The sequence below is a fragment of the Kwoniella mangroviensis genome, assembly GCF_000507465.2.
Source record: "Kwoniella mangroviensis CBS 8507 chromosome 1 map unlocalized Ctg01, whole genome shotgun sequence".
Classification (NCBI taxonomy): Eukaryota; Fungi; Basidiomycota; class Tremellomycetes; order Tremellales; family Cryptococcaceae; genus Kwoniella; species Kwoniella mangrovensis.
The window spans coordinates 5,939,768-5,965,811 of record NW_027062533.1 but is presented as its reverse complement, the minus strand read 5'-3'; the positions used below and the strand labels follow the sequence as shown (position 1 = coordinate 5,965,811).

The 26,044-nt window shown below is 45.1% G+C and overlaps 6 protein-coding genes across 6 annotated transcripts; 2 read left to right on the top strand and 4 right to left on the bottom strand.

Moving 5' to 3' along the window:
- Positions 1-84: 84 nt before the first annotated feature.
- On the bottom strand, positions 85-1,222 carry I203_102226 (uncharacterized protein; the record flags this gene model as incomplete). The annotated part of the gene is made up of 3 exons (XM_019146731.1): positions 85-664; positions 756-996; positions 1,084-1,222. 3 exons carry the CDS (start codon positions 1,220-1,222, stop codon positions 85-87), a joined length of 960 nt encoding a protein of 319 aa, XP_019004264.1.
- Positions 1,223-2,148: 926 nt separating this feature from the next.
- I203_102225 (uncharacterized protein) lies at positions 2,149-7,846 on the bottom strand (the record flags this gene model as incomplete). Its single annotated transcript, XM_019146730.1, has 15 exons — positions 2,149-2,423; positions 2,499-2,798; positions 2,852-2,898; positions 2,964-3,038; positions 3,113-3,393; positions 3,510-3,936; positions 3,992-4,109; positions 4,166-4,325; positions 4,411-4,998; positions 5,058-5,145; positions 5,204-5,823; positions 5,882-6,135; positions 6,223-6,361; positions 6,429-7,468; positions 7,540-7,846. The coding sequence occupies 15 exons, from the start codon at positions 7,844-7,846 to the stop codon at positions 2,149-2,151; spliced, it is 4,719 nt and encodes a 1,572-aa protein (XP_019004263.1).
- A 426-nt stretch (positions 7,847-8,272) lies between these two features.
- I203_102224 (uncharacterized protein) lies at positions 8,273-9,610 on the top strand (the record flags this gene model as incomplete). Its single annotated transcript, XM_019146729.1, has 3 exons — positions 8,273-8,704; positions 8,796-8,951; positions 9,014-9,610. The coding sequence occupies 3 exons, from the start codon at positions 8,273-8,275 to the stop codon at positions 9,608-9,610; spliced, it is 1,185 nt and encodes a 394-aa protein (XP_019004262.1).
- A 182-nt stretch (positions 9,611-9,792) lies between these two features.
- I203_102223 (uncharacterized protein) lies at positions 9,793-13,783 on the bottom strand (the record flags this gene model as incomplete). The annotated part of the gene is made up of 13 exons (XM_065517049.1): positions 9,793-9,880; positions 9,958-10,043; positions 10,155-10,275; positions 10,363-10,451; positions 10,532-10,614; positions 10,669-10,685; positions 10,750-10,824; positions 10,888-10,953; positions 11,018-11,176; positions 11,250-12,097; positions 12,168-12,899; positions 12,996-13,450; positions 13,519-13,783. The coding sequence occupies 13 exons, from the start codon at positions 13,781-13,783 to the stop codon at positions 9,793-9,795; spliced, it is 3,084 nt and encodes a 1,027-aa protein (XP_065373867.1).
- Positions 13,784-14,476: 693 nt separating this feature from the next.
- On the bottom strand, positions 14,477-17,078 carry I203_102222 (uncharacterized protein; the record flags this gene model as incomplete). The annotated part of the gene is made up of 10 exons (XM_019146727.1): positions 14,477-15,779; positions 15,843-16,001; positions 16,069-16,161; positions 16,219-16,279; positions 16,335-16,386; positions 16,453-16,499; positions 16,560-16,720; positions 16,800-16,885; positions 16,961-16,993; positions 17,055-17,078. 10 exons carry the CDS (start codon positions 17,076-17,078, stop codon positions 14,477-14,479), a joined length of 2,019 nt encoding a protein of 672 aa, XP_019004260.1.
- A 506-nt stretch (positions 17,079-17,584) lies between these two features.
- On the top strand, positions 17,585-25,804 carry I203_102221 (uncharacterized protein; the record flags this gene model as incomplete). Its single annotated transcript, XM_065517048.1, has 11 exons — positions 17,585-18,838; positions 18,900-19,780; positions 19,844-22,058; positions 22,128-22,294; positions 22,350-22,408; positions 22,467-22,923; positions 22,986-24,619; positions 24,683-24,853; positions 24,922-25,429; positions 25,505-25,593; positions 25,674-25,804. 11 exons carry the CDS (start codon positions 17,585-17,587, stop codon positions 25,802-25,804), a joined length of 7,566 nt encoding a protein of 2,521 aa, XP_065373866.1.
- Between the last annotated feature and the right edge of the window lie 240 nt (positions 25,805-26,044).

The following is a 26,044-nucleotide window of genomic DNA, read 5'->3' as shown; positions in this document are numbered from 1 at the left end:
CAGACGATACAACCCCAAGATGAAGTCACCAGGACATAAAACACGACAGCAAATTACGAAGTTCATCTATCATCATCTACTGAACTAAAAATTCGGTTGACCATTCTTTTTAGGGTTCATCGGACTTCCAATTCTCAAAGCCATCTTATCGATAATATCCCTTTCACCTGAGCTCCGTATCTTCCCATTCCCATTGTCTATACCCGTTTCCAAATCGTTGCCAGTGCCACTCCTATTGCGTTTGACCCATGACTTTAGGTATGTATGGATGATGAACCATCCGAAAACCAATACCACAATCGAAGAGAAGATAACGACGAAGTATGCAGCGGGATTCCAACGGAAATGATATACTTCTTTCAGCGATGCCAGCTGGGATAGACTGTATTGTGTAGAAAGAGCTGCCAAAGCGGCTGCTGCTGATGAAGAGGCCGCTGCGGCTAATAGGGCTGAGGCTTCAGGTGATGTGGGGAGAGTGGAATCGGTTTGACTGGAAGCGGAAAGAGAGGTGATTTGAGCGGCTAGTGCTGGTGTATCGCTCGGTAGAGGGATGGTAGTTTGGCCTTGCGTTGCATTTGCAATGGCTTCTACAGGAGAAGAAAATGCCTCGGATGATGATGATAGAATCGTCGTGGAGGCTGGGGAGGAAAGTGAAGTCGTACTGCTGAATGATGACCCAAAGAAAATTAACAAATGTCGTTACTTTTCAGGTACAGTATGGACAGTCAACTTGGAAGATTGTCCAGGTCACTCACTCAAACATCTTCTCACTCTGTATAATAGCATAATCGAAACTCATCCTCTTTCCTTCTCCTTCAACATTCACTAATCTCAATGTATGATCTGCATCTACCAGATTATGCTGTTCGAATAGTAGATGATGATAATCCAAATCCTCTTGTTCTTGTGAAAACGTTCCGAGGCTTTGATGATCTAATATAAATTCGATTGAACTGTATGACGGACCTATTACACCGTATGTCCAAAAATCGCTACCTATGATCCACCACCCAGACTCAGCTAGTCTCGAAACAAACCTGTTGTTCATCTGAATTCAATTGCATGTCATTGGTAGATGCTCACCTGTGAAACTCAACTCTACCCAACTGCCTTTCTGCTCTGTCCACGATATCGAGCTATTCCAAAATTGGTCTAATATCGGAACCATCTGATCGACCTGCTCAGGATTTATATACTGATTCGAACCGTTTATACGTAACATGTTCCATCCTTCGGATAGAGAAAGAGATGGGGTGGACCACTGTGAGTCGTCTATTGTATAATTCTGGGACCTACATTGTGGATTTATATGAGATTAAATAATGAAGTGTTCGTGTCCAACAGGAAAGGACACTTACATCTTGATATGTCCACTGAATACTGTACAGTGACCGTGGGACCGAAATCCTCTGAGATCGAATGAAGAATGTCTTTCTGACTTGAGGCTTCCTAGGATAGTTAATAGAGTCTAATATCAGCCTATCAAGTTGGATCTCTTCTGGCTTCAGTGCGCAACTGGGGACTACGTGAATAAAGAGCGTAAGCGGCGAAATGATTGGATGTAGTTCACTGAGGATTGATTAAGGCGTGATTGCCAAACGAAAAAGGGTGCAAGGTGTAGTAAGTACAAAGAGATCGTGTCAGTCGTTCACTTTCATACATGACCTGTCAAAGGTGTGATAAATCATTTTTGTGTTCCAGTTTCGCTCCATCACTAATTACCAAAGCAGATCGCAGTGTCTCTAAAGCCATTACTCATGTCATTATGCTTTGAGCAAGCAATATGAAAGGAACAATTACCAGATTACAGTGACCTACCTTTAAGGGGTCATTCATCTTCCCCTTGATAAAGGAGGTCCTTCACAGTACATGAAGACATACTAACCCCATTTTCGAATACCAGTGAAGATGCTTTCGATCGCTGATAAAAGTATAGACTGCTACATCATGTACCATGATGGTCGTCCGTCCTGCCCCACAAGGTACTGACAATCGCACAAAGTGAAAATCCGAGTTTGCATACAGTCATTAAAGATTTAATCAAAGCATACAGTATAGAAATAGATACAGTTAATCCTATTCAATCCCATCTACAGTATCAGATTATGAAAATATGTATATAAAGTATAAAAACCTCACAGGTGTTTCCTACCTGACTTCCCTCTCAACAGCTCTATATCCTCTACCTCTCTTCTTGAATCTCCACCGTTTGATAGCCACCAGCATCCTACTAATAGGTTTTTCACCGAACCTCTCAAATCCAAATGCAGCTGCGATATTGATAGCTGCGATAAGTAACAGTTCGAATTTGAAGTCCAATGGCAGTTTGATGATGTCCAGTATCAATGCGATGGGCTGAGCGGGCGAGAGGAGAACGTAAGTTGAGAATGCTCCGAGACCCAGCAGACAAATCACAAGTGAAGCTATGATGTATTTCCAAAATCAGCTTGGCCTTATGTCGATAGAGTTTGAAGCTGCTGATCAGAAAATGGACTCACGGTTTGTATACAGAGGTTTCCTGTATGGAGGTCCAACACTGAACACTCCAGCAACTAGGATATATTGGAAACAAGATACCAAGAACAACGCTGAGTTTTCGTAATTGAACGTTTCAAGTTTATCGACGTTGGTATCCGGCGCAGTGTACCAAGATTGTTTCCTGACCCATGCGAATACGAATATCTGTACCGCCGAGTTGAGCACGATTTGACCTATGATACTGATAAGGACTTTTCGCGAGACAAGGCTGGCCGTGGGACGTTTCGGGTGAATTTTGGGGTATGGGAGTGTTCGTCCCACTAAAAGGAAAAGTTAGCTGGAAATTTCCTACGTTCCAAACAGCTGTACGTACTGGCTACGGCAATAGGGATAATGACGAATAGATCAATGTACAAGAATCTGAGGAAGACATCAAGATCAGCCATGACAACTAGGACGAGAATCAGAAAAAATGCTAGACATACTGAAAATCTCCCAAACTCGACGCGAACGAATAGAGCAATGTGACCGTTGTAAACTGGATCATCGAGTAGAGAGCCCTATATCAGAATATAATTTTATCAGCTACTTCATGCAGGCAGTGTTCATGCATCACGAAGCTGATATCACTCACATATACTTGAAACAACTGAAACTAGTGACCAAAGCCGCTCTACCTTCTTTGATGATCTCGACCATACATCCAATATCAGGTATCCTCGAGGTGAACGGAGCAGCTACACTGGCTTCGGCCTCACTTAACGATACCCCGACATCCGCAGCTTTAAGAGCACCACAATCGTTCGCACCGTCTCCGCAGAATGCCACAGTATATCCTAACGCCTGTAAACGCTCAACAAGTTCTGCTTTTTCGTCGGGTGACATTCTAGCAAAGATGACTCCTTTAACGAGCATCTAACGAATACCACAATCGTTAGCTCAAGGGCCAGACGTTAAGCTTTGTGTCACAGTCCCCTCACTGCAGGAAAAAGGGAAATGAGACCCGAGAAATCCAAGAGATATGGACTCACCCTCTCCATAGTTTCCAACTCGGCATACTCTAACATCCACTTGAACACATCACCCGTCAAAGCCAATTGATAATCGTGACTCTCTGGATCTTGACCATCCAACGCAACTCCCATCTGGGTGACCATGGGTTTCAAAGTATATTCATCCAATTTATGGCGTTCATCATCAACAGATGACCAGTCTAATTGAGCGCCCTCGGAGGTACCGGTACCAGGTATGAAAGTCGGTATGTACACGCTGGCCGAGTGAGAAACCATACCACATTCTCTTGCGACTGAGATTGCAGTTCGGACGTTATCTCCTGTCACCATTCGACATGCCAAATGAGCTGCACGCAATGTATGGATGTTCGGTGCTGTATTGGGTTTGAGCTTATTCTCAAAGACAATAAATCCAAGGAATTGAAGATCGGATTCGGCTATCTCACTGAGGAAAGGACTCCATCAGCTGACAAATAGCAACATTCATCGAAGATGCTTACCGTCTCATCCTTTGCGCTTTAAGCCAAGTCAACCCCTCGATGGATTTACCGGCGATAGCAATTACTCGGAAACCATTTCGAGTATAGTAAGAGAGCATATCATCGTAATCAAGTGGGACTGGACGTCTCATCAGCTCTTGACCAACATAATACGCGGCAAATGAGCCAGCTCACAAGTAGAAGGATCACAGATATCAGGCATGACTTCCGGTGCACCTTTCACATAGACTTCCATACTATTTGATTTTAGCCTCTTGACGATGACACTCATCCTTCGTAAGGCCGAAACGAAATCATAAGTCCGAATGACACCGAGTTCAAGGAAGTGCGCGTGCTGAAACGTGATGTCATATTGATCGTCAATTTCGTTGCGCGTGTAAGTGGGAGACGAACACAACGTAACGGAGTTATACACTCACCTTGCTACCAGCTTTCAAAGCATCTTCCATCTTCCATCCATCCGTTCCAGGTGGTCTCACAACCGTCTGAATGAGACTTTGAGGTTTTGTTCCCGATCCCGATCCGCTCGCCGAGGTGGAAGTGACCTTGTTAGGTATAGGTCTCGATTGACCCTCGTCCAATGTCCAGCCGGTATATTCGAACATCTTGATATCCAGTGGATCACCAATGACTTCACCATCGATCAACTTGAGAGCATGACATGTGGCTAAAGCATACAATAGAGGCGTTTTACCATTGATCCCACCTTCGATGGGTACATCCTGAATTTCAGAATGTAGTTCAGAGAATCTTTGATCTTGTCTATCGATTGTACGGACTCCCAACACATCTAATCCGTCTTCTGTCAAAGTACCTGTCTTGTCAAAACATACCACGTTGATCTTACCGCCGATATTGACTCGGTTGGGTGATATACAAAAGATACCGCTCTTCCTCAATCGTTCGATAGCGAATGTGGTACCGATCGTGAGCGTCGCTGGCAATGCAGGTGGGACGACAATGGTGATCAAATCTAAGGCTCGAAGAGCGATAGTATGCCAATGGATCTAAGGATTGATCACCGTCAGCTTTGTATCGGACGCAAATGAAAATTCACTTGACTTACTCCTATCCGGATGAACTGAACAGCGGAGACAGCGAATCCCAATCCAGCAATGATAGTCAAAACACCGATGAAGTTCATGGAATCGCGACTGAAAACCCTATTAGCTATCTTTGGACGCTGAATTCATCGATCAAACAGCGACTCACTAGAACTTGAAACCCATTGGTTTAGGGAACAACATTGATCTTACTAAAGCCCCTTTGGTGGTATTGAAGCCGGTTCTAGTAACCATAGCCAATGCTACTGGTTCTTCCGACTTCGGTGCCCAAGGTGGTCTAGCTCCAGCTCTGACTCGGATGATCTTGGTTCCAGAAAACAAGTAATGTTTGGCCAGATCACCATCAATCTCCGAAGATCCTTGTTTCGTTTCCCTTGACATAGATCGCAGATTTTCATCTTTCACGGGAATCTTGCTGACCGGTACTGATTCCCCGGTCAACATCGATTCGTTGACTATCGCATCGCCTGAGAGTAATACAGCATCACAAGGGAAAACAGGCAAGTTGGCATCGGAGGCGTCGAATATATCTCCAGGAACGAGCTTGGCACAATCCATAATGACCCATTCACCATCTACTAGCACACGAACATCACAGTGGAAGCGAGACATCTCCCTCATACGTTCGATGGTTCGCTTTGTTTCGACCAAAGTAGATAGAATCGACGTGATGGAAATGAGGGCAATAGCAAAGGCATAGTAGTAGTAATCGTCGAGTGACCATAGAACGATGGAAGCGATTTGGAATACGTAGAACGGGTGGAGGACCTGATGTTACGTGATGTCAGCTTAATACATCGACATCTCAAGGTGCCAGCAAGCTTACTTCGTCGACGAGCAATCCGAAGATGGACTTTGACGCGATGTCAATGATGTTATCGCCCATGAGAACCATTCGCTGTTCCCTGATGGGACTCTCGAGTCCATGAGCCACAGCTCTCGCAGAAGTCCATTTAGGATCTCTCCAATCTCTGATCATCGCCCATCTTCCGGTAGCAGGATCGAGCGCGAATTTAGTATATCTATATTCCATGGTCTTCAAGAATCCCATAGTCTCCTCCCAGGTCGTCTTCCCAGGTTCTAGATCGGGTAAGAGATCTTTGGCTCCTCCTACGCCACCACCAGCAGAATCACCGTTGGACGTGTGATTGAGATTGGGTGAGCCACTGTGATCTCGAAGAGACGGCGCAGTAGATGATCCGGCTGTAGGTGGGGCAGTTGGAGCGTGGTGAGGGAAAACAGTCGATAGTGGGTATGGATAAGGAATGATCTGCAAAGGTATCACATGCAGATCGCCATATGGGGTCTAAATTAGGGATAATGACAAATCAGCGTCGACATGGGACAACATGTCAGCTGGTCGGTTTACTCACCTCGACAACAAGCCAAGTCCCTTCTTTCGCTTCGTCGAAAGCCGTTTCTTTACCCAAAAACTTGACCCATATACTAGGTATCCATCTACCCAACAGTCCCAAAGCACCGAAAGTCACGATACAACCAAACCACCAGACAGCATTCCTGAACGGGTCTGTCCTGTAACAAGTGAATCTTATTGATAGATCTTCGTCGGGTAGGAGAACAGTTTGCATGGATGGCACAGCAACACTGACGAAATCTTTAGGTTCGGTCAAGTCGTATGGTCTTGCATTCGGTTCACCGAAGATACCGTCTGTTGCTGAGGGTACTAAAGGCATATTAGGTGAGGTAGGTCTCGATTGGGGCGGTAAGGAAGTGTCATCCGCCAGAGAAGATGTATATCCTTCTTCGGGATCTCTCTCAGACATATAGGAGTCGGCGTCATCTTCATCGCCATACCAATCATCTTCTTCACTCGTCGAAGGAGATCTGGATTTTGTTCTGTGTCTTCGACTGGAAGTTTCCGATCCAGACCCTCTTCGTGATCTAGAATGAGAATATGACCTTCTATGTCCATCTTGAAATCCAGCTTCTTCATCTTCTACCTCGTTCCTTGAAAATCCAATATACGATGCGATTCTACCCAAGGTGGTCGAGGGTTTTGCGGGACTCATCAATGGACTGGCCGGTGATGGCTCATAAGCATCGTCCATGGGAGCTGGAGACTGAGCTTGAACATGATCATCAGGCCTATAGGAGAAATATCCACCTGAGGGAGCAGCAACTTGATTTGATTGAGCTCTACTATGTCGCCGCGTCGATCGTTTACTATATGACCTTCCCATCCTTTGACCTGCGCCGTGGTCTTCGTCCTCCGAATCAATAGCGAAAACCCCGGAGCTTGGCGATTGGAGCAAGTCCACTTGTGAGCCAGTCTGCCGACGAAATTGGCCAGATGGTCGATCTTGGGTAAACGATTGTCGAGATGCTATTGAAGCACGTCTTGACCCTGGTCGCATGTGCGTTCGGGTAATCGAAGAAGGTGTAATTCCGCCATCTATATCCATCCTTAATCAGTACATTTGAGCGCTTCGTTTCAGATAATGCTACTCGTGATTTTAGACTCACCATTCTCACCACCTGCCCAACTGGTCCAGCTTCCAACCATCATCTCCTGCGGACCTTCCTTCCTCTCCCTTTCTCTTTCGATCGCTACAGCCTGTACCACCGCGTCAGGTGCGTTCTCCGTATAGTCATATGTGGATGGTCCCGCATCTTTCTGAGGCTGCATCGGAGCTGGTACATCCCCTGCGACATTCTTCTGGTCTTTCGGTATAGACACAGGGTGAAAAGTGTCTGGAGCCGTGGGACGTGATTGGGAGATCGCAGACGGCAAGGCAGTGTTGGATACCCCTGGCGATGGTGGGTCTGCCATTTCGATGAAGTGTGACTGATGGTGGAGCCTTGACTTTGATCGATCAGGTGTTGATAGTTCTGGATACTGATGGTTCGCCTTGTATAGGATGTGATCATCATGGCCTCCTTCATCATCATTGATCTCCTACTGTCTGGCCAGAATTATCCAAGACCCAACCTATTTCAGAGCGTGAGCCCAAGTTACGTAAGATAGATCCCTCCTTGAGCCTCGTGGACATCACATGGTTCTGATCCCGATAACCGACAATGATTCTGGTATTTGCCACCCAGTTCTGTAAATTTCTGAGATGATCGACACGATTCATTCCATGAAAGAGATAGATGATAGATTGCTGTTATACAATTGGTAGTACTTGACTACATCCTATAGACAATATTGCACCCTTCACTTAACAAACACACAGAGCACAACCCAAAACCCAAAATGCCAGACTTGAACGAACTCCTCAGATGGTCAATCGCCAATTCCACTCTCCCTACCTCGCAAGATGGCCAACAGGCAGCGGGGGAAGGTGCCCAGCAGGTATCTTCCTCCGAGGGAGGTCTGACAATCCGATACAACCCTCCTTCATCAGCCACCCACAGCGGTACATCAGCTCTCCACCCCTCAGATCTGGCTCCTGCAGATTTATCACCCGCTTCTACACCTGGTCCAGGAACTCCCACGGGGGAAATACCATCTCAGACGTTCCCTTTGCCCAGCACTACACCAAAGAGGGATGATCTTACCACGGAGATGTTAGATTTGATATTGGGTAAGAGTGATTCGATAACGATGAAGGAGAAAATGGCTTTTGCAGTTGATGAAAAGAATCCCCTGGAGGAGAGGGTAGAAGCATTGGATGATTTTGAAATGGTAAGTTCGTAGTTACATCACACGCTCTTCTCATCATATAGAATGAACAATAGATCTTAATGCTGATTATCGTTTTCTTATGATATATAAGTTAATCGAATTGATAGATAATGCCAACAACATGCCAATCCTCAAACTCTGGCAACCACTCTTAAGTCTACTATCATCCCCCGAAGATGAGATTGTGTCAAACGCATTATGGATAATAGGTACAGCTGTACAGAACAATATCAAAGCTCAAGCTGCTGTGAGTCTGCCTCTGAAATTGTAGCTGGTTTTTCATTTTACTGATAATTCTATTTCTTTTAGCTATATATACATTCTGCTTTCCCATTAATCCTCCAATCATACCTCAATTCCTCTTCACCCGCCGTTAGGTCAAAAGCAATTTACGCCCTATCCGCATCGTTGAAACACTGGCCATTAGCTTCTCAAGCTCTATCTCAGACTTACGAAAATGTCAAGGTAACGGGGTATGAAGTTTTGTTAAAAGGGTTGAAAGATTCCGATAAGAATGTAAGAAAGAAGGTATCATTTTTGGTATCGACGTTGGTACTTCAATCAAATGATAAATATGATCAAAAAGAATTGCCAAATGAAGTACGGAATGTCATCGAGGAACTCACCAAGAGTAACACAGTCAAAGAAGAGGGTCTGATAGATGGATTAAGTAAATCAGGTATTTTCCAAGAATCATTGGATCAACTTCAACATGTGAAAGAGGATAATCTCGAATTTGAAGAGAACAGTTTAAAAAGTTTGATAAATGCTTTGAAGACTAGTGGACTGAATGACGAGGAAAGAGGGCAGTTCAAAGGTATCTGGAATGGATTGAATGCTCAGCAAAAGGAAGATAGAGGTTTGGAAAAAGGTGAGATCGAATCGGTGAATGGGATATTAGCATAGGATATGTATATGTATATGATGTTTTTAGTTCGTATGTGATCAACATCATAGATCATACAAGTACGACCTGCATGTACGCTATTCGTACGAATCCATTAAATCCATTATACACCTTATATACAAAAGATAGTCCAAAAATCAAATCAAAATATGCTGTACACCCAAATGAACATCCATCATCATTATCGCCGTTCTCGAAGTATATAAACAACAATAAATACCAAACTTATTGCGAAACCAGCTATGAAAGCGAACAGGACCAATACGTCTCTGAAAATGACCAGGGGAACAAAATCAGCTGGTGTCCCGAAATTCAAGATATTATGTTTGAATTTTGAACAACTTACCTATAATAATTATTCATACCGAACCCGAATAGAGTTTGCATAATTATCGTAGCTCCAATTTCGACTCTAACGCCATTGAGGGAATCCTACAGTACATTCCATTATCAAAATTAGCCAATAATCCTTGTCCTCATCAACCATACTCGATCCGGGTAATGTCGTCAGATAGGGAGTAGATCGAAAAGATCCAAACTTACGACTATCTGCAATCCACTTCCTACCTCATTCACACTCAAAGCCTCCAAAGTATATCCCAAAGTTGAGAAGTACCTTAACCATCTTAAAACAGGTGGAATTTGGGATATATTTACGAAGAATCTGTAGATCACCGGTAAATACATCAGCCAGCTTGTTCATCCAGGAAAACGATAGTAGTACTTGATTCGGAAGCTGATGATGACTCACCCTGCATAAGTCATTAAGAACAAGTTACATAGCGAACTTAAGAGGATGGCTACTCCCCCATTCCTGAATAGACAGGCTAGAAGGAAGTTCTGATGAAACATACGACGATTAGCTATTCGTCAACATCTCATAGGGCTATGTAGCAAAAGGTCTAATTAATTTGACTCACAAATAGTGTCATTCCCATAGAGAACTCTACGATGATCAGGAGAAATTTGAAGAATCTAGCTGCGTCGTGAGATAGTCCGACCACTGAACAGCTTGCAGTCAGCATACCGCAGGGCACTTCCACTAGAAAGTACTTACTGAAGTAGACAATTATGCTATCGATCAATGTTAGCAAGTCAGCCGAATTTGGGGAATTTTTTGTTTTTACTATTGACCTACCTAACTAGAATAGTAGGAATCAACCTCAAGGGTATCACGTCAAATAGGACTCTGGTCAATAACCATGCTTGAGGTCTAGATATTCATCTCCCGTCAGCTGATCTAGGCACTTCATTGGCAGGGTAAGCTGGGACATACGAATAAAACTCCCCTGCTCTTTCCCTCAAAAATAATCCTCTAACTTCTACAAGGTTGTATAAAGCACTATTATCCACATTCAAAGTTCATCAGCCCGAAATCTTAGAAGAAACTGGTAGAGCCCACTCACCTCAAACTGGAGAAAGCAATCAACGATCCAAGGAAGAACAAACTTCCTATCCTATTTTGAAAGCCTGCGATGGTGATTCCTACTTTGTAGTACAACCCTCCAGCGAAGATACCAACAAGGCACGAGAAGAAGATATGAGCGATCAGAAGAGTTTTGTCTCTACGGTATCATTCATGTGAGGTATCAGCATTTCAAGTGGTCTTTGAGACATTTGAATCGATTTCTCACTCACCTTTTTAGATTTCGCCATTCTCTTCCACTCAGAATCTCCACCTGAGTCAAGAAAGTAGTCGCACAATAAGATCTAGGCCATCTCCACCAACTTTCTTTGATCCTACTTTGACTTTCCAAGGTCGCCGTAGTATTATCATCCCTTGAAGACAGAATGACGTTTGATCGAGGGCTCGGCGGATATGTGATTGTTTTCTCGTTCAGGGGGGACTCACTGGCCTGATCTTGATTCGCAATACCATCCTGCTCGATGCTTGTGTAGGAAGTTTCGCCACTGGAATCTCTTTCAATCTCACCATTATGTTGAGGAGGGATGTCAATTTCAGAACTTGCAATTTCCAATAGGTAATCAGCGATGTTATAACCCTCAGGACATCTATATCCTTTCTTCTCAAAGTATTCTTTAGGAGCAATACCACCTCTACCGAAATACAGTTGATTTCCTCTACTTAACAAGATCACTTGATCGAAAGCCTGATATAATGCTGAACTAGGTTGATGTATAGATGCGATGATTGTCGTACCACTTTCCGCCAAAGTCTTTAACAGTCTAATCAATCTCGATGCAGATACAGAATCTAAACCTGAGGTAGGTTCGTCCAATACCAATATATCGGGCGAAGAGACCAGCTCTATTCCTATTGAAACTCTTCTGGCTTCTCCTCCTGATATACCTCGATGTTCAGATGATCCAATTCGGGTATGTGCAATATGATCGAGATGTAATTGGGAAAGGACCGTCTGAGCTCGGTCGATCTTGGTTGACGATGGAATAGATTCAGGTAATCGAAGTTGAGCGGCGAAGACGAGTGTTTCTAGGACGGTAGAAGTAGGCGAGAGGACATCCGCCTGGGCGCAAATAAATTCATCAGCTACTATTACACTCAATGAAGTAGGTAGTTTATTAGCTTAAACTCACCTGATCAACATATCCAACTCTCACTCGGCCTCCTCTTCCATCCTCTTGTGTAAATCCTACACTTCCCTTTACTATCCCCTCTTTCCTCTTCCCCGCCAATATATCTACCAACGTAGATTTACCAGCTCCACTAGGTCCCAAGATACAAGCGAATCCTCCAGGGGGTATACTACCTGACGATCCAACTAATACACTCTTTCCTCGGTTATCCTCTGGGCGGCGGGAAGAAGTAGCCGTTTCAACTTCAGTGTCACCATTTGATCTTTTTCCTGAACCTTTCAAGAAGCTATACACGTTCTCAGACCATCTCGAAGTGTACGAGGGATTTTTAATGTTATATCCAACATTCTTCCACTCTATACCTACTCCACCTGATTTCCTTATACTTCCATTAGCATTCATATCCCTCCTTGCCTTTCTTCGCATGATGAATCCCCATATGATGACTGCTATAATTGCTAGGAGGATCGCTCCGACCACCGCTAACCCAGCTATCACCCCTCCGCTCAGACCGTCACCTGATGCTGCAGTCGAGGTGATACCTAGCGCTTGTTCAATGACGTATTGTTGAACGCATTCACCGAAAGAGCATGAAGAAAGTTCAAGTCCGTTGGTACCAAATAAAGCGACGAGGAAGGATTGTTTAAAATTGCATGTGTTCGAGGCGAAACAGTCTATCGTCAATGGTCCGGCGAGGGTATTGATCGCGCCAGTGAGATTCTGTGAAGGTGACTATGCATTATGTCAGCATGTTTTATGAGCTTATGTTGGGAGTTTCTGTAGGTAAAGCCAAATGAAAAGTGATGATCAAGTCAGAATCTGACTCACGGTCCCACCACCGCAGAACAGGGTATTCTCTCTACATTTACATTCCATCTCTGGACAACTCCATGTCGACCCATTCCCACTTCCTCCTTGACCTGCTACGACATTCTGTGTACATCCTGTAGCCTGACAATAGAACTGCTCAACCCCTTCATACCATAATTGCATCTGAACCTGACCATCATCATGCAGCAGACCAGCTTGCGTCAGCGTATCTTCCCCGCCAGGTGAGAGTGACGAATTGAGAGATCGGGTGATGGTTGCAGTTGATGAGCCAGGGAACAACGCTTGGAGGGTAGATTGGATGACGGAGCAGGATAATTGGGATGCGGAATAGACGACGGGGATGGTCGAGCATGTCAGGGTATTGTTGAGTGCTGAAGTGGAAGATGAGAGCGAGTTGGATGAATTGAGGTATTTTGTGAGTGAAGAAGTACATGATGACGAGGATGTGCATACTAATTCCAAGATGTAGGTCAGATCAGTCAGCAACTGTACAATGGAATAAACGCTAGATTCGACCAGCCAGTACATCCTGGTCCTGTCCATCCATCCTCGCATCCACATGCACCTGCACTGACATTTCCAAAACCCCCTTGTCCGCCTGGAGCAGCATTAGCAGGGTTATACAGATTGCCCCCGCAGACCGGAAGATCACATTGAGACGAAGGGACGTTGAAGCCTGGTGGACAGAGACAACTCAAATCGAGGGAGCTACCGAAGTTTGAACATCGTTGTGCTTGGGCTGAAGCGATGAGCAGTAAGTGGGAAAGTAGCAGTGAAACAATCATGATCCACGGTGTACCCAATTGATGATTAGGTACTTGTGTGATCAAGTCCAGTATATGATCTTGAGCTTAATGAATCGGGATGTGATCTTGGGTGGTTTTCTTGATTGCTCTTCCCTTGACTTGCTTCTTCTTTTTTCGGTTCTCACAAGCACATCCTTTAGAAATGACAGAAACGATCTAGAAACCCTCTGCAGATCTATCGATCTAACAGTCTATGGTGATCTAACGGGTTAATAAAGAGATATGTAGGTCGAATAAGGTGGGACCACTTTTACGGTGATCCCATCTCACTTCGCACGTCCGTGAAATCCAGGTTGGTAGGTGATCGACGCTTTGTAGCATTATATTCCCTGAATCATTCTAATCAGATCTACTGCGATTTCTAATCAATCTCCTGAACAGGTTTCTAATCGACACTGATCTTTATGACTAATGCCAATAAGCAGTGATAAGGAACGATGAGGTGACGTGCATGTATGTTGAAGCAAGAAAGTCATATATGTACAGCTCTACCATCCCAATCCATGTGTATAGTACAGTGAACCTCCCCTTCCAAGCTTTCATCTTGACCACGTATTGTATACCAAGTCCAGTCCGATCGTGTGTGCGAATCTACTATCTACAATCTACCAATTCTTCCTTTCCTTCTCCTTTAATACTTATTTACGCATCTACTTCTTGGTGCGTTTCCATCTAATGCGCGTGGAAACAGGTCGAGCAAGTACCTTTGCTCTTAAACACATTCTGAGTGAAATCCTCACATTCGCAAATCCCACATTGTCCCGCATTGATTTCGCCATGTGACGCTTGAGGAGAGATATGCATCGAGGACAGACCGTTCGAGACTGTAGTCTCATGATCGTGATCATGATAATCCTCATCGTCCTCTGATCCAGCAAAGGGTGAAGCTATCTTGGTACTTGCAGAAGTGGCCGTACCAGATCTTTGTCTACCAAAGATTGGGAGAGGTGGTGTCAGATGAGCTGAGGAGGAAGTAGCACCGATATTCAGGAGATTGTTCGAAGATGCTGATCTTCTGGATTGTGGGGGTGGTGGAGGTGGTCCCTTTTTGCCAATCGTATTCGATCGTTCCCTCGCCACGGCAACTGGATGAGCCTCAGCAGCCAAAGAGGCAGTTTGATTGTGTTCAGCATCTGAGAATCCATATGCATCGGATTCCCATTCCGATTCACTCTCTGTAAAACCCATCACTGGCGAAGGCGGTAAGTTGTTTCGTTTGTTGATAATAGTAGATGAAGCTGGGGGAGGAGGCATGTTTCTCTGACCTGAAGAGCTATCAGGCGGTAGCATTCGTCGAGTCGGCATGGGAGGGGGAACGGCAGTTTGAGGTGAAGGTGTATAATCTTCGGTGTATGATTTAGGGAACAATCCTGATTTACCATCACATTCGCCAATCCACCAATCATCCGATACCTTGGTCTTCACTTCTATCACCTGCCCAATCGTCAAATCCAGTTCATCCGACGCATTACCATGATAATCGTATAGCGCTTTGACATAATGAGCGTTGGGATCGGTGTATTTCGGCGGAGAGGTTAACGCTCGTCTCATTGCGGGTGGTTGAGGAGCATTGTAGAAGGAACTGGAGGTGGAAAGTTGAGATATCGATCTTGTTGGCGGTTCTTCCCCATAATCTTCGTCTTCTTCCGAATTCAACGCAGCTCTAGAATCATTGAACTTATCTTTACTGTACGATGATTTCTTTTTGTGCGAGGATGACGCAACGGCTGAAAGACCTGATTTCCGACCAAATGAACCGAATGAGGGCAACATCGATTTCTTCTCCTTGGATTTACCGTTCGAAGAAGCATTACTATGCGATCTGGATCTGTTCGTTGTGACGGCTCCTTCCTCGTCGGATGATTGCGGTAACCCATGTCGAGAGGTATGTGATCGGGTGACTGCTGTCCGTCCGAGCGATCGAGAGGAGGTAGCGGTATTGGACCTGGCACGAGTGGTTATTGATCGACTACCACTATATATAGCGTCTGATGAGCTTGCTTCGCCATTGTGACTGTTTGCGAAAATGAAAGCTTACTTTCCGCCCCAATTGTTGTAAAGATCTTTCAATATATCATGGCATTTACTGTGGTACTCTAGTTCAGCTACCAAAAGATCTTTAAGACCAGTGATCTGCTGTTCTTCCGTCTCTTGTATGCCGATCATTCTTTGTTGAGTCTCTTCTTCTATCTCTTCGCTACGTACCCATATCCCATAAGTAAGCTCAAATGCCTGTAAAGACGATCAACACAGAAACAGCTTACAATCTGGCTTTCGCGATGTTAACCTCTTCCTCTAGTGCCGCTGAATCTTTCTTGCTATTTTGAGCTTTCGATATGGCCGCGTCCAAAGTGAGCCTGGGGTAAGGATGATCAGATCAGCTCTATACCAGTAAAAGGGAATCTCCAGCTCACCTTCTAGAATCCAGCTTCTTTCTTAGGGCTTTGTACTCGTTCACTGCTGCCAATGCAGTTTCTAGAACAGCTCATCAGCTTCGAAAGGTCCGAGCCCATATCAGATGGACACCTACCCATTCCAGCGATATAACCATCACCGAGCCTAGCACTGAAGTCCTCTTGAGCCTACACAGCAGACAGATGGTCATAAGCTATCTTTTCCTTGAGAAATTTCCGCGATTATAAGCTTACAGCAGCGAGTCTACATCTAGCTCTACCATATTTCGATAATCCGTCACCTATCAACCGAAGTAAGTAAGCTATCGCAATCCAGCTCAGAGAGTTATCAGATAGCTCACCATATTCTTCACCTATCTCATCTCCATAATCAATCATCACCAGACCCAGAGCTTCGGTATAAGTTATCTTGTCTTTGCCTGAACCGGGCGGTGGGTAGGGATCAGCGGTGGGTTTGACTTTTGTTAATTGGTTGTAAAATGGTTGTGATGTTGCGTGGAGTCTAAACGTGACGTATGGAATGTGTATCAGCCATAGTACTCATTGAGTCTTGACGACAGAGAGTTTCAAGTCCAGCTTACCGCTCAATCCCTATTCTCCTAACATCAATCTCCTTCTCGAACTCTGTAAATTCAGAAGAGAGGTTGGTTTTCTCCCCTGAAAACACCTGCGTACATCAGGATGGGGGTCGGCACCACTTCACTCCATTTGGAAATGATGGGTACAGAAAACTGTCACATACCTTTTCATTCGTCCATTGTGTTACCTTGCCCAACTACGAGACGAGAATATCAGTCTACAACTGGCATGGCATACCATGGTTGGAATGGACATACCTGTTTGAGCGCTTTTCGTTGCATTTTGTTCGATACGAGAAGATACCTAGCGATAGATCCCCTACCACTGCCAACTCACTTCGTATGTATGCAGGACAGTAAACTGTCAATGGTGGGTCGAGATGTGGTAGATTGGGATGATCAAAGGATCAATCACTCGTCAAGGTGGTGCCATGATTTCATCATGGTGCCCAACACAGCTCAACAACGTAACGGCCCGTACCTTGACAACCGACTACAGCAATATTCCTAATCGCGATTACGGAATATCCCTAATGCGATGTGTGTCTGTTCCTAATCCCATTAGGACGCGTCGAGTTACATCATCAACCATTATCAAGCAGCTAGCTAGTCATGACGAATCATTGCTGGATGGATTACTATTGTTCCTCATTGACGCATTCAAGTGATTGCATAGACACCTTCCATACCGCTCAACATGGTCCGAATGATATAGCGACATACTGAAGAATCCTAGAGCAGAGAGGGGACAGTTGCAAGCAGGAAGCTACCAAGCACTAGGTCCCAACATGTCTTCTTCCCTTCAGATCGACACCTCCAGCCTGGTCGTACCATCCGCTTCATCCAGTACCAAACCATCCCCTTCAGTCGGACTCACTACTTTCCCAAATCCATTCGAAGATGAACCCGAACAAGGCATCTTACCCACCTTGTTCTCCAAAGTCAAGCAGACTTTCACTTCATCCTCGTCCTCGACTAATCCAACGCCTGGAGGAGGAGGTAGTAGCGCCGGTGCGAACAGTAGCAAAGACAAAGGATCACCCGTGGAAAATTCAAGCAAACCAGAAACCGAACTCAGACCTAAACCATATCAGACTGAGGCTCAAGCTATAGCAGAGGCAGTCAGGAAGGGTGCCCAACAAGCTGCTTTGGCAGCTTCTGCTAAAATACAAGATCAGAATCAGAATAATGTTCCCGTTCAAAGTACGAATGGTAGAAGACAGTCATCCGGCCCTTCTACTTCAATTCAACCTTTGTCCAGTGCTACCACTAAAACTTCATCAGTGGAGATCTCTCGTCCAGTCAACATTCAAGCTACTTCTCCAAGGAAATTACCTAGCAAATCCCTTCGACCACCTCTGAGTACGGTAAATTCCGTAGGAAGTGCTACCTCTTCAGTCCAATCTCCGTCTATACTATCTTCCTCGCACTTTCAAGCACCTACAAATCGAAGAATTCAAGCTCCCAATGAGAGACAATGGAAACCTTCTCTAGCCGCTCCTGCTCAGGTAACAATCTCCCCCGTTACCAGTGTGACGACAACTGTACAAGCTTCAGCTTCTGCCTCTGGGTCTGGACCCAGTAGCAAAAGACCACACACACCTGAAGTGACTACGCCGTTTCCTGCTGGTCCGGGATACAATATCAATCGACATCGTTCATCTCATCATCATAATCCCTCTCATGGTGGCGTACCCTCCTCAAGATCAGTAACGCCCCTACATCATCATGTTCATGTTAACTCCTTGTCCAACCCCGTCCAAAGGGTTCGCAGAAGCTCTATAGCTACTCTCCCCGACTCACCAAGCTCACTATCAATATCAACTATGTTAGCTGCCAATGCGGAATTATCAACAAATTTCAATTACGTTCCTGGATTTCCGCTGAATCAGGATGATACGAGATCCATCAGGAGTTTAGGTGGTTTTGTGAAGAAGCACAACTCGGTGTCGAAGATCATAAGGAGGATCAGGGGTGAAGGCCTGAGTAAACATTACTGGATGAGTGATGATGCTTGTAAAGAATGTTATGATTGTAAATCGGTAAGTATTATATCAACCAGCTTTGTCAAGGTATTTGCTAATCCGCGGGTGAAATCACTAGGTATTCACAGCATGGCGAAGGAAACATCATTGCCGTATATGCGGCCAGATATTTTGTTCTCGATGCGCATCCAATATCATCGGAGCTAGAAGATTCGGCCAAGAAGGTGCAGTTAGAGTGTGCAACCTCTGTCTGAAGATCATGGAAGAATACAGAGACGACGATGAAGACGATAGAAGATCAATTAATTCCGTATCGACTTCTGTTCATCGATTTCCCAGTATATCCGATCGAGCATTCTTGGACGCAGCGATATCACCTGAAGTACCTTATGCCAAATCGCCTTTTGCCGCCAGTCAACTCTTCACCAGTCATCCTAACGAATCTCTTACTGCAATCGATGAAAGTTCCGTCCCGACTAGGTGGGGAAGGGATAATGATCTGGATAGACCATATACGCCCCTCGATATGGGTGGAGATTCTCAACTCTCCGACTCGGAAGATGCACATATATGGACAAGTAGTCGACCCCAGACTGCAGCTCCGTTTAGAAGACCAATGGAAGATGAACAGAAAAGCAATCACATACCAGAAGACGAGCTACATAACGAACAAGATGAATCTCAACCGCGGTCGAGTCCTAGTAGTCCAGAAGCCCTGGCGAGCGGTACTCAAAGTAGAGCGGAACCGGTTAATAAGAAAGGTAATATGGGACCGCCGGCTTTACCTCTTCCACCTCGAGTCGAGTTCCCTCGGACCGATACCATGTCGACCGATGGTGGACTGGAGACGAGAGTACCCCTGACTAGAGTAGACTCCAATTTGCCTTTGATAGGTCTACGGACCAGATTGAGCTCTAGAGCAAGTCAAGGTGGATTGACAGCTCTGCTCGATTCTGAAAAGTCAGAAGGTTTATGGAGAGCTAGGTCGCACTCTTTCGCGTAAGTAAGCTATTCATCTGGCATAGACTCCCTCAACGAAGCTGACGTACTCTCCTCTACCAGACAACGCCCAGAGCTTCTATCTGGAGCCAGCTTAAGCCATTTCCACCTGATGCTTCAGCAAGCTATCGCTCGGGCAGACTTACCCCATCCTCAACAGTGGCATCGAGTTCTCAGCAATTTGTTGCTGAAAGTGACTACCAATCTTCAACCAAACGTCAAAGCAGGTGATGATATCGATGTACGAGCTTATGTCAAGATCAAGAAAGTCCCTGGAGGGAAGATTAGCGATTCTGAATACGTGGATGGAATAGTGATAAGTAAGAATGTAGCTCATAAAGCCATGCCTCGTCGATTGGTCAATCCCCGAATTATGGTTGTCACCTTTCCTCTGGACTATCACAGAGTGGAAAACCAGTTCATGTCATTAGATCCAATCTTAGCGCAAGAGAAGGATTATCTCCGATTATTGACCAAGCGAATAATAGACGTCCGACCACATATTGTCCTCGTCCAGCCATCAGCTTCGCGTATCGCTTTAGAGTATCTACTTGAAGCCAATATCGCTGTTGCTAGAAGCGTCAAAGTGTCGGCTATCCACCAGGTAGCAAGATGCACCCAGGCTGACGTGGTGGCTTCTATGGATCGACTTGCGCTGGAACCTAGATTAGGAAGATGTGCGGAATTTAGGATTCAGTCGTTCGAACATGAACTTATACCGGGAAGAAGGAAGACCTTGATGCGGTTTGAAGGCGGGCATAGGGAATATGGATGTACTATCATACTACGAGGAGGAGATTTGGAGACTCTAAGAAAGGTCAAAGTGGTCACCGATTTCATGGCTTTAGTGGTCTACCACCTCAAGAACGAGATCATCCTTTACAACGATGAACACAATATATTCCCTCCTCATCCATCATTACCAATAGAATATCAGGAACTGCTAGAAGTGCTTAAGGAGGAAGAAACAGTCTCCCATGAAAAGTCGGAATCTAATTCCACTACCATACAGATCACTGATGTGGACGAGGACGGAGAACCGACAACACCGAAGCCCGCAGATGATGACGGTGATGAAGATGAGAAACAGGTAGAACGTCGTGAAGCGTTACAGACCACCAAACAAATCGCTCAATCCCTTCAGCCCTATCTGACGACCGTCCTTTCAGCTTCTGCTGCTATACGATTTCCCCCTCCGGCCACGCTCGCGAAAATGGCAGAGCTTGATCGAGCGCTAGCGAATCTTCGACAGAGCATTGATGACGAAGAGGCTGCTCAAATCTTGCAGGAGGAGACAAAGATCGTAGAACCGACAAAACCAACTGGTCCTATCGCCGAATCAGATTCATCGTCAACCTCCCTGTCCACGACACTGAATGATATTGCCGAATCGACCACAAATGAAGTTTCAAGTAGTACAGCTATGAGTGCGATACCCGTCCCAACTGCTCCGATCAAAGAGGCAACTCGCGATCCTTATCGAGTGTTACGAAAACCTGAAGAAGTCGCTCGTGAGAGTGCATTGGCTCAAATCGAACATAACCACTTCGAACAACTCAAGCTGTGGCAGTGGTATACCCGTAGATTTACCGATCCACTTCGAGCTGAAGATTATCAGGGAATCGTATATCTCTATTCACTAGGTTGTGAAGGAACGGATAAACCGTGTGTCGAACCTGCTTTACAGACTATCAATTTCTATCAAGCGGGGGATCACACAATTGGACAATTCCTCGAAGAATTGGCTCTCAATGCTGCCCAGAGATGCACCAGCAAAACATGCGAGAGGTTATTGCTATTTCATTTCCATCTGTTAGTCCATGGTGAAAGGCGATTACAAATCGCTATGGATCAATTTCCTTGTCCATCACCAGGACATGAAGATCAGATAATCACGTGGTCTTACTGCCGACTATGCGCTACGCCATCACCCACAACGATCCTAAGAGAAGAAACATGGAAAATGTCCTGGGGAGCGTACCTCGAACATTGCTTTTACCCTCCAGAGACCCGAGCTGGATTCACTTGTCCCCACGATGCTTTCAGAGATCAAATTCGATATTTCGCCCACAGGAATCTAGCGATAAGGATCCACAACGAACCAGTAGATATATATGAACCGTTAAGACCATCGATAAGCCTACAGGTCAAAGCTGAAACTAAAGTCATATTGAAAAATCAAGAATATGAAAGTGCCTTACATAAAAATACAGCTTTCTTCGATTCGGTTTTGTTTAGATTGAGAAGCTTTGATACGGATATTTGTCCACCTGAAAAAGTGTGTCTACCATCCCTTCCTTCCTAGCCATGACGTAGTACGCGAGGCTGATATGGTATTTCGGACCAGATCGGATCACTCAAAACAGCTTTGGAAAATATGTTATCTAGAGCTGTGGCGGATAGAGAAGAAATGGTTAATCTCCTTAACAGGACTTACAAGTTGACTCCGATGACGGATGTCTTGGCTTTGAATACTGTCTTGAGAACGCTACAAGATAAGGTCGTACAATGGGAGTGAGTGACATCCAGGTCATGTACGGCCGATGTATTCTCTGACACTGGGAAATAGTTCCGACTTCGCCGAAATCGAGAAATCATTCATGCCGTCCGAAAAAGACTTGAGACGAAGTGAGTGTCCTTCTCGATATTGACGTGGGCTAGACTGAGATCACGTACTGTATTGTAGTGACTGCGACTCATCTCAAGCGCCTCTTTGCGAATCAAGATGTCTTCAACTCATTAGATCGGAATGTGGCGAGTTTGACCGTATCTGAAGCAGATGAAAAAGAAGTCAAAGAAGATATCTCTTCTGAATCGACACCAGCACCCAGTGAACCAGTCACACCAGGTTTGGAATCGACCGATACTGACAATGCCAGTCTGTCGGCAGCGCCGTCTGTCCTCGATCTTAATAGTGATACTAACACACCTGTCGGCGGAGTCATTCGAGAAGAACCTAATCCTCTATCTCATCCGCTTACTCCAGGTAGGGAGAGGGAATATGATAGCGATTCTACTATATCTGCCATCAGGCGTGAATCGCCTGAAAGAAGTCCACTTAGGGTGGCCGAATCAAGTGGCCTAGACAGTGATACGCATCAATTCATATCTCGTCTACCTCGTCGATCTAGACCTGCTCCAAGGTAAGTTACTTATTTCTCTCGCGCCTTTCTAGAATGAGCTCAACTGATAACACTTTTCGCAGCATCGCCGACCTTGTCCAACGGTTCAACGATGTCACCAAGCTTCAACCCTACGAAGCGATCGAAGAGCCTGAACGTCCTGGTTCCTCGGCATCGGTCCGCCGGAAAGCTCGTAAAAGCCCTCATCCTGAGGCCTCGGATAGCGATCATAGTCCCAGGACACGACCACGCTTACGAAGAGGAAGAACCGAACAGCCTCCTGTCCGATACAGAGAAGTGAATAAACCCAGCGGTCTGCTCTCGGATGGTGACCGAAGTTACGCCACCAATGCCTCTCGTATCCCTTCGACCTACAGTCGAAACAAACCGCTTGCCGGACCATCGTCTGAACATCTTCGACCTGGCCTACGATCAAGAACGCCATCGTATACTGGTAGGCTATCGCCTCGATCACCTCGATCTGCTCGCGTTTCACCTGAAAGACCTCAAAGATCAAGTACAGAACCTGTTTCGTCAGGTCAGCCACAGGGTGTACCGCCTTTAGACACCAAACCTCGTATGACAGGTAAAGGCAAATCCCCTCGACCGCCTGAGCCATCTTCGGGTCGTACATCCCCGAGTCTCATTCGTACCGCTGCTCGACGTACACTTGCCAGCTCTTCTCGTGTCACCTCCATCGCCAGACATTTCGATCGATTATCCCGTGAAGCTGAACGCGAGCGTCAGAAGCGCATTTCGATGGTTCGAGGTAAACGAGCCAGGCCAGTAGGAGTGACCAAAGCGAAAGTGCAAGTCTTCGATAATTTACGAGATGCTTTCAGAGACGAGTTCGATACGGACTCTTCCGAAGCGGATAATGAAGAAGATGAAATGGGTACGGATGATAGTGCTGAATCAGCTGGGGAAGTGGATGAAGATGGCCAACCTAAACAACGTAGAAGGTCTTCCCCAACTAAATCCAAATCAAGGAAGAATTCACCTGTGAAAGCTACAAAAGCACTAGAACCTATCCCTGTCCAGCCTTTAGCTTCACCATCTACAGAATCTATCCCCGAACAAGCAGGAACGAGAACAGATGAAATACCCATATCGGCATCGGGAGCTTCATTAGCCACTCAGTCAATCTTGAGTGATACGAGATCTGAAATGTCTTTCACAGATAGGTTGCAAATTGAACTACCAAGTTTCGAAACTAGTGCTCCCTTACCTAGCCATCCGGTAACCCCACAATTATCGATTGATACCGCGGACGAACTGCCCAAAGGACCTCAACATCCCACGATGTCGCAGATGTCTCAGATGTCGGAAAGTGAATTAAGTTCAGGTGGTGTCGAAAGATCAAGTATACTCAAAACCTTGACTGGACTATGGGCATTTAGGGCCGGTGATTTCACCCCTCTCGAATATCCTTTATCTGCATCTGAACATTTATTCGCTGATTCAAGAGTCATCATACGAGAAAATGAACCTACGAGTATCATCGCTTTCACTCTCAGCTCGAAGACTTACAGGGATAAAATGAGAGAAGCCAACCAATCTAAGAATGGAGGTGCGAATGGTAAAACGGAAGCTTTCATGCCAGATGAACATCATCATGGGAATGATAGAGCCTCTACGTGGGACATCGTCTCGATGGACGAGGCCATGGACAATGAAAATGATCTAAGGAGAGAAGGTGGAACCCATTTAAAATATGGCAAGTCCGCTTTGATGATCTCTTAAGTGGATAGGGTGCTGATATATTACCTATCCATACTAGACTTTGAGTCTGGTGCTTCGACGATCTTCTGCAGGATCTTCTTCGCTGAGCAATTCGCTGCACTGCGTTCTGCCTGTCAATGTGAAGATAGTTTCGTGGAGTCACTCGCTAGATGTGTTCAGTTTGACGCATCGGGTGGCAAATCCGGATCAGCATTCTTGAAGACTAAAGGTAAGCCAACGAACCTCCTGGCTCCTTCATATTGCGAAAGTCTAGCTGATGGATGATCATCTCATCAGACGACCGATTCATTGCCAAAGAAATATCTCGATTAGAAATGGATGCCTTGACTAAATTCGCTCCTGCATACTTCGAATATACTCGCAAAGCCTTTCAGGGTCAAAGACCAACGGTATTAGCTAAGATATACGGTTTCTTCAAGATTGGATATCGAAATGCTATTACTGGTCGATACATGCGGATGAATGTTCTAGTCATGGAAAATCTGTTCTATGCAAGAAGGTTTTCGAAAATATACGATTTGAAAGGAAGTACCCGAAATAGGTTGATCCAGCCTACTGGACGGATCAATGAAGTCTTGCTGGATGAGAACCTGATGGAGATCGTATATAAACATCCTTTATATCTCCGTGATCACTCGAAAAGAATACTCAGAACGGCATTATTCAACGATACGCTCTTCCTATCCAATTTGAACGTTATGGATTATTCACTCGTAGTCGGAGTTGATTCGGAGAAACATGAACTGGTGGTTGGTATCGTAGATTATATAAGGACCTTCACGTGGTAAGTTCAGTTGTCATTGCATATGACCATTGACCATAGTACTTCCAAGCTGATTCGTCTTTTCTGGTGGTATAGGGATAAGAAATTGGAATCTTGGGTTAAAGATTCAGCTTTCTTAGGTGGAGCAGGTAAAGGTGAACCGACAATCGTAACTCCCAAGCAATGTAAGTGTTTTGAGCTTTATCTTCACAGCGATATGCAAATGTTGAGAGTCGGACAAAGCTGATGTGTGATGGGTAAACAGACAAAATTCGTTTCAGAACCGCAATGGAAAGGTTCTATTTCCCTTCTGTTCCTGATAGATGGACGAAGGTGGGGTTGGATGAGGTCTCGATTGAAGAGGATGGGCAATCAATCACAAATAACAACAGTTGATCAAGATAGGTTTTCGAGATAGTTTTGCCACAAAGTAGGTCATTAAAAACATTAAATGCAAGGTAATGCTTTGTAAGATTAATTCATATCTATATAGAATTGTTTGTACATATATGTATATACATAGAAAATACCCCTGTTGTGCTAAAAATGATGAATAATGATAATGTCCTTTCACATTTTATCTGATGTACAATCTCTCGCGTCGATCCTGTCATTATATTTCATGTGCCATTGTAC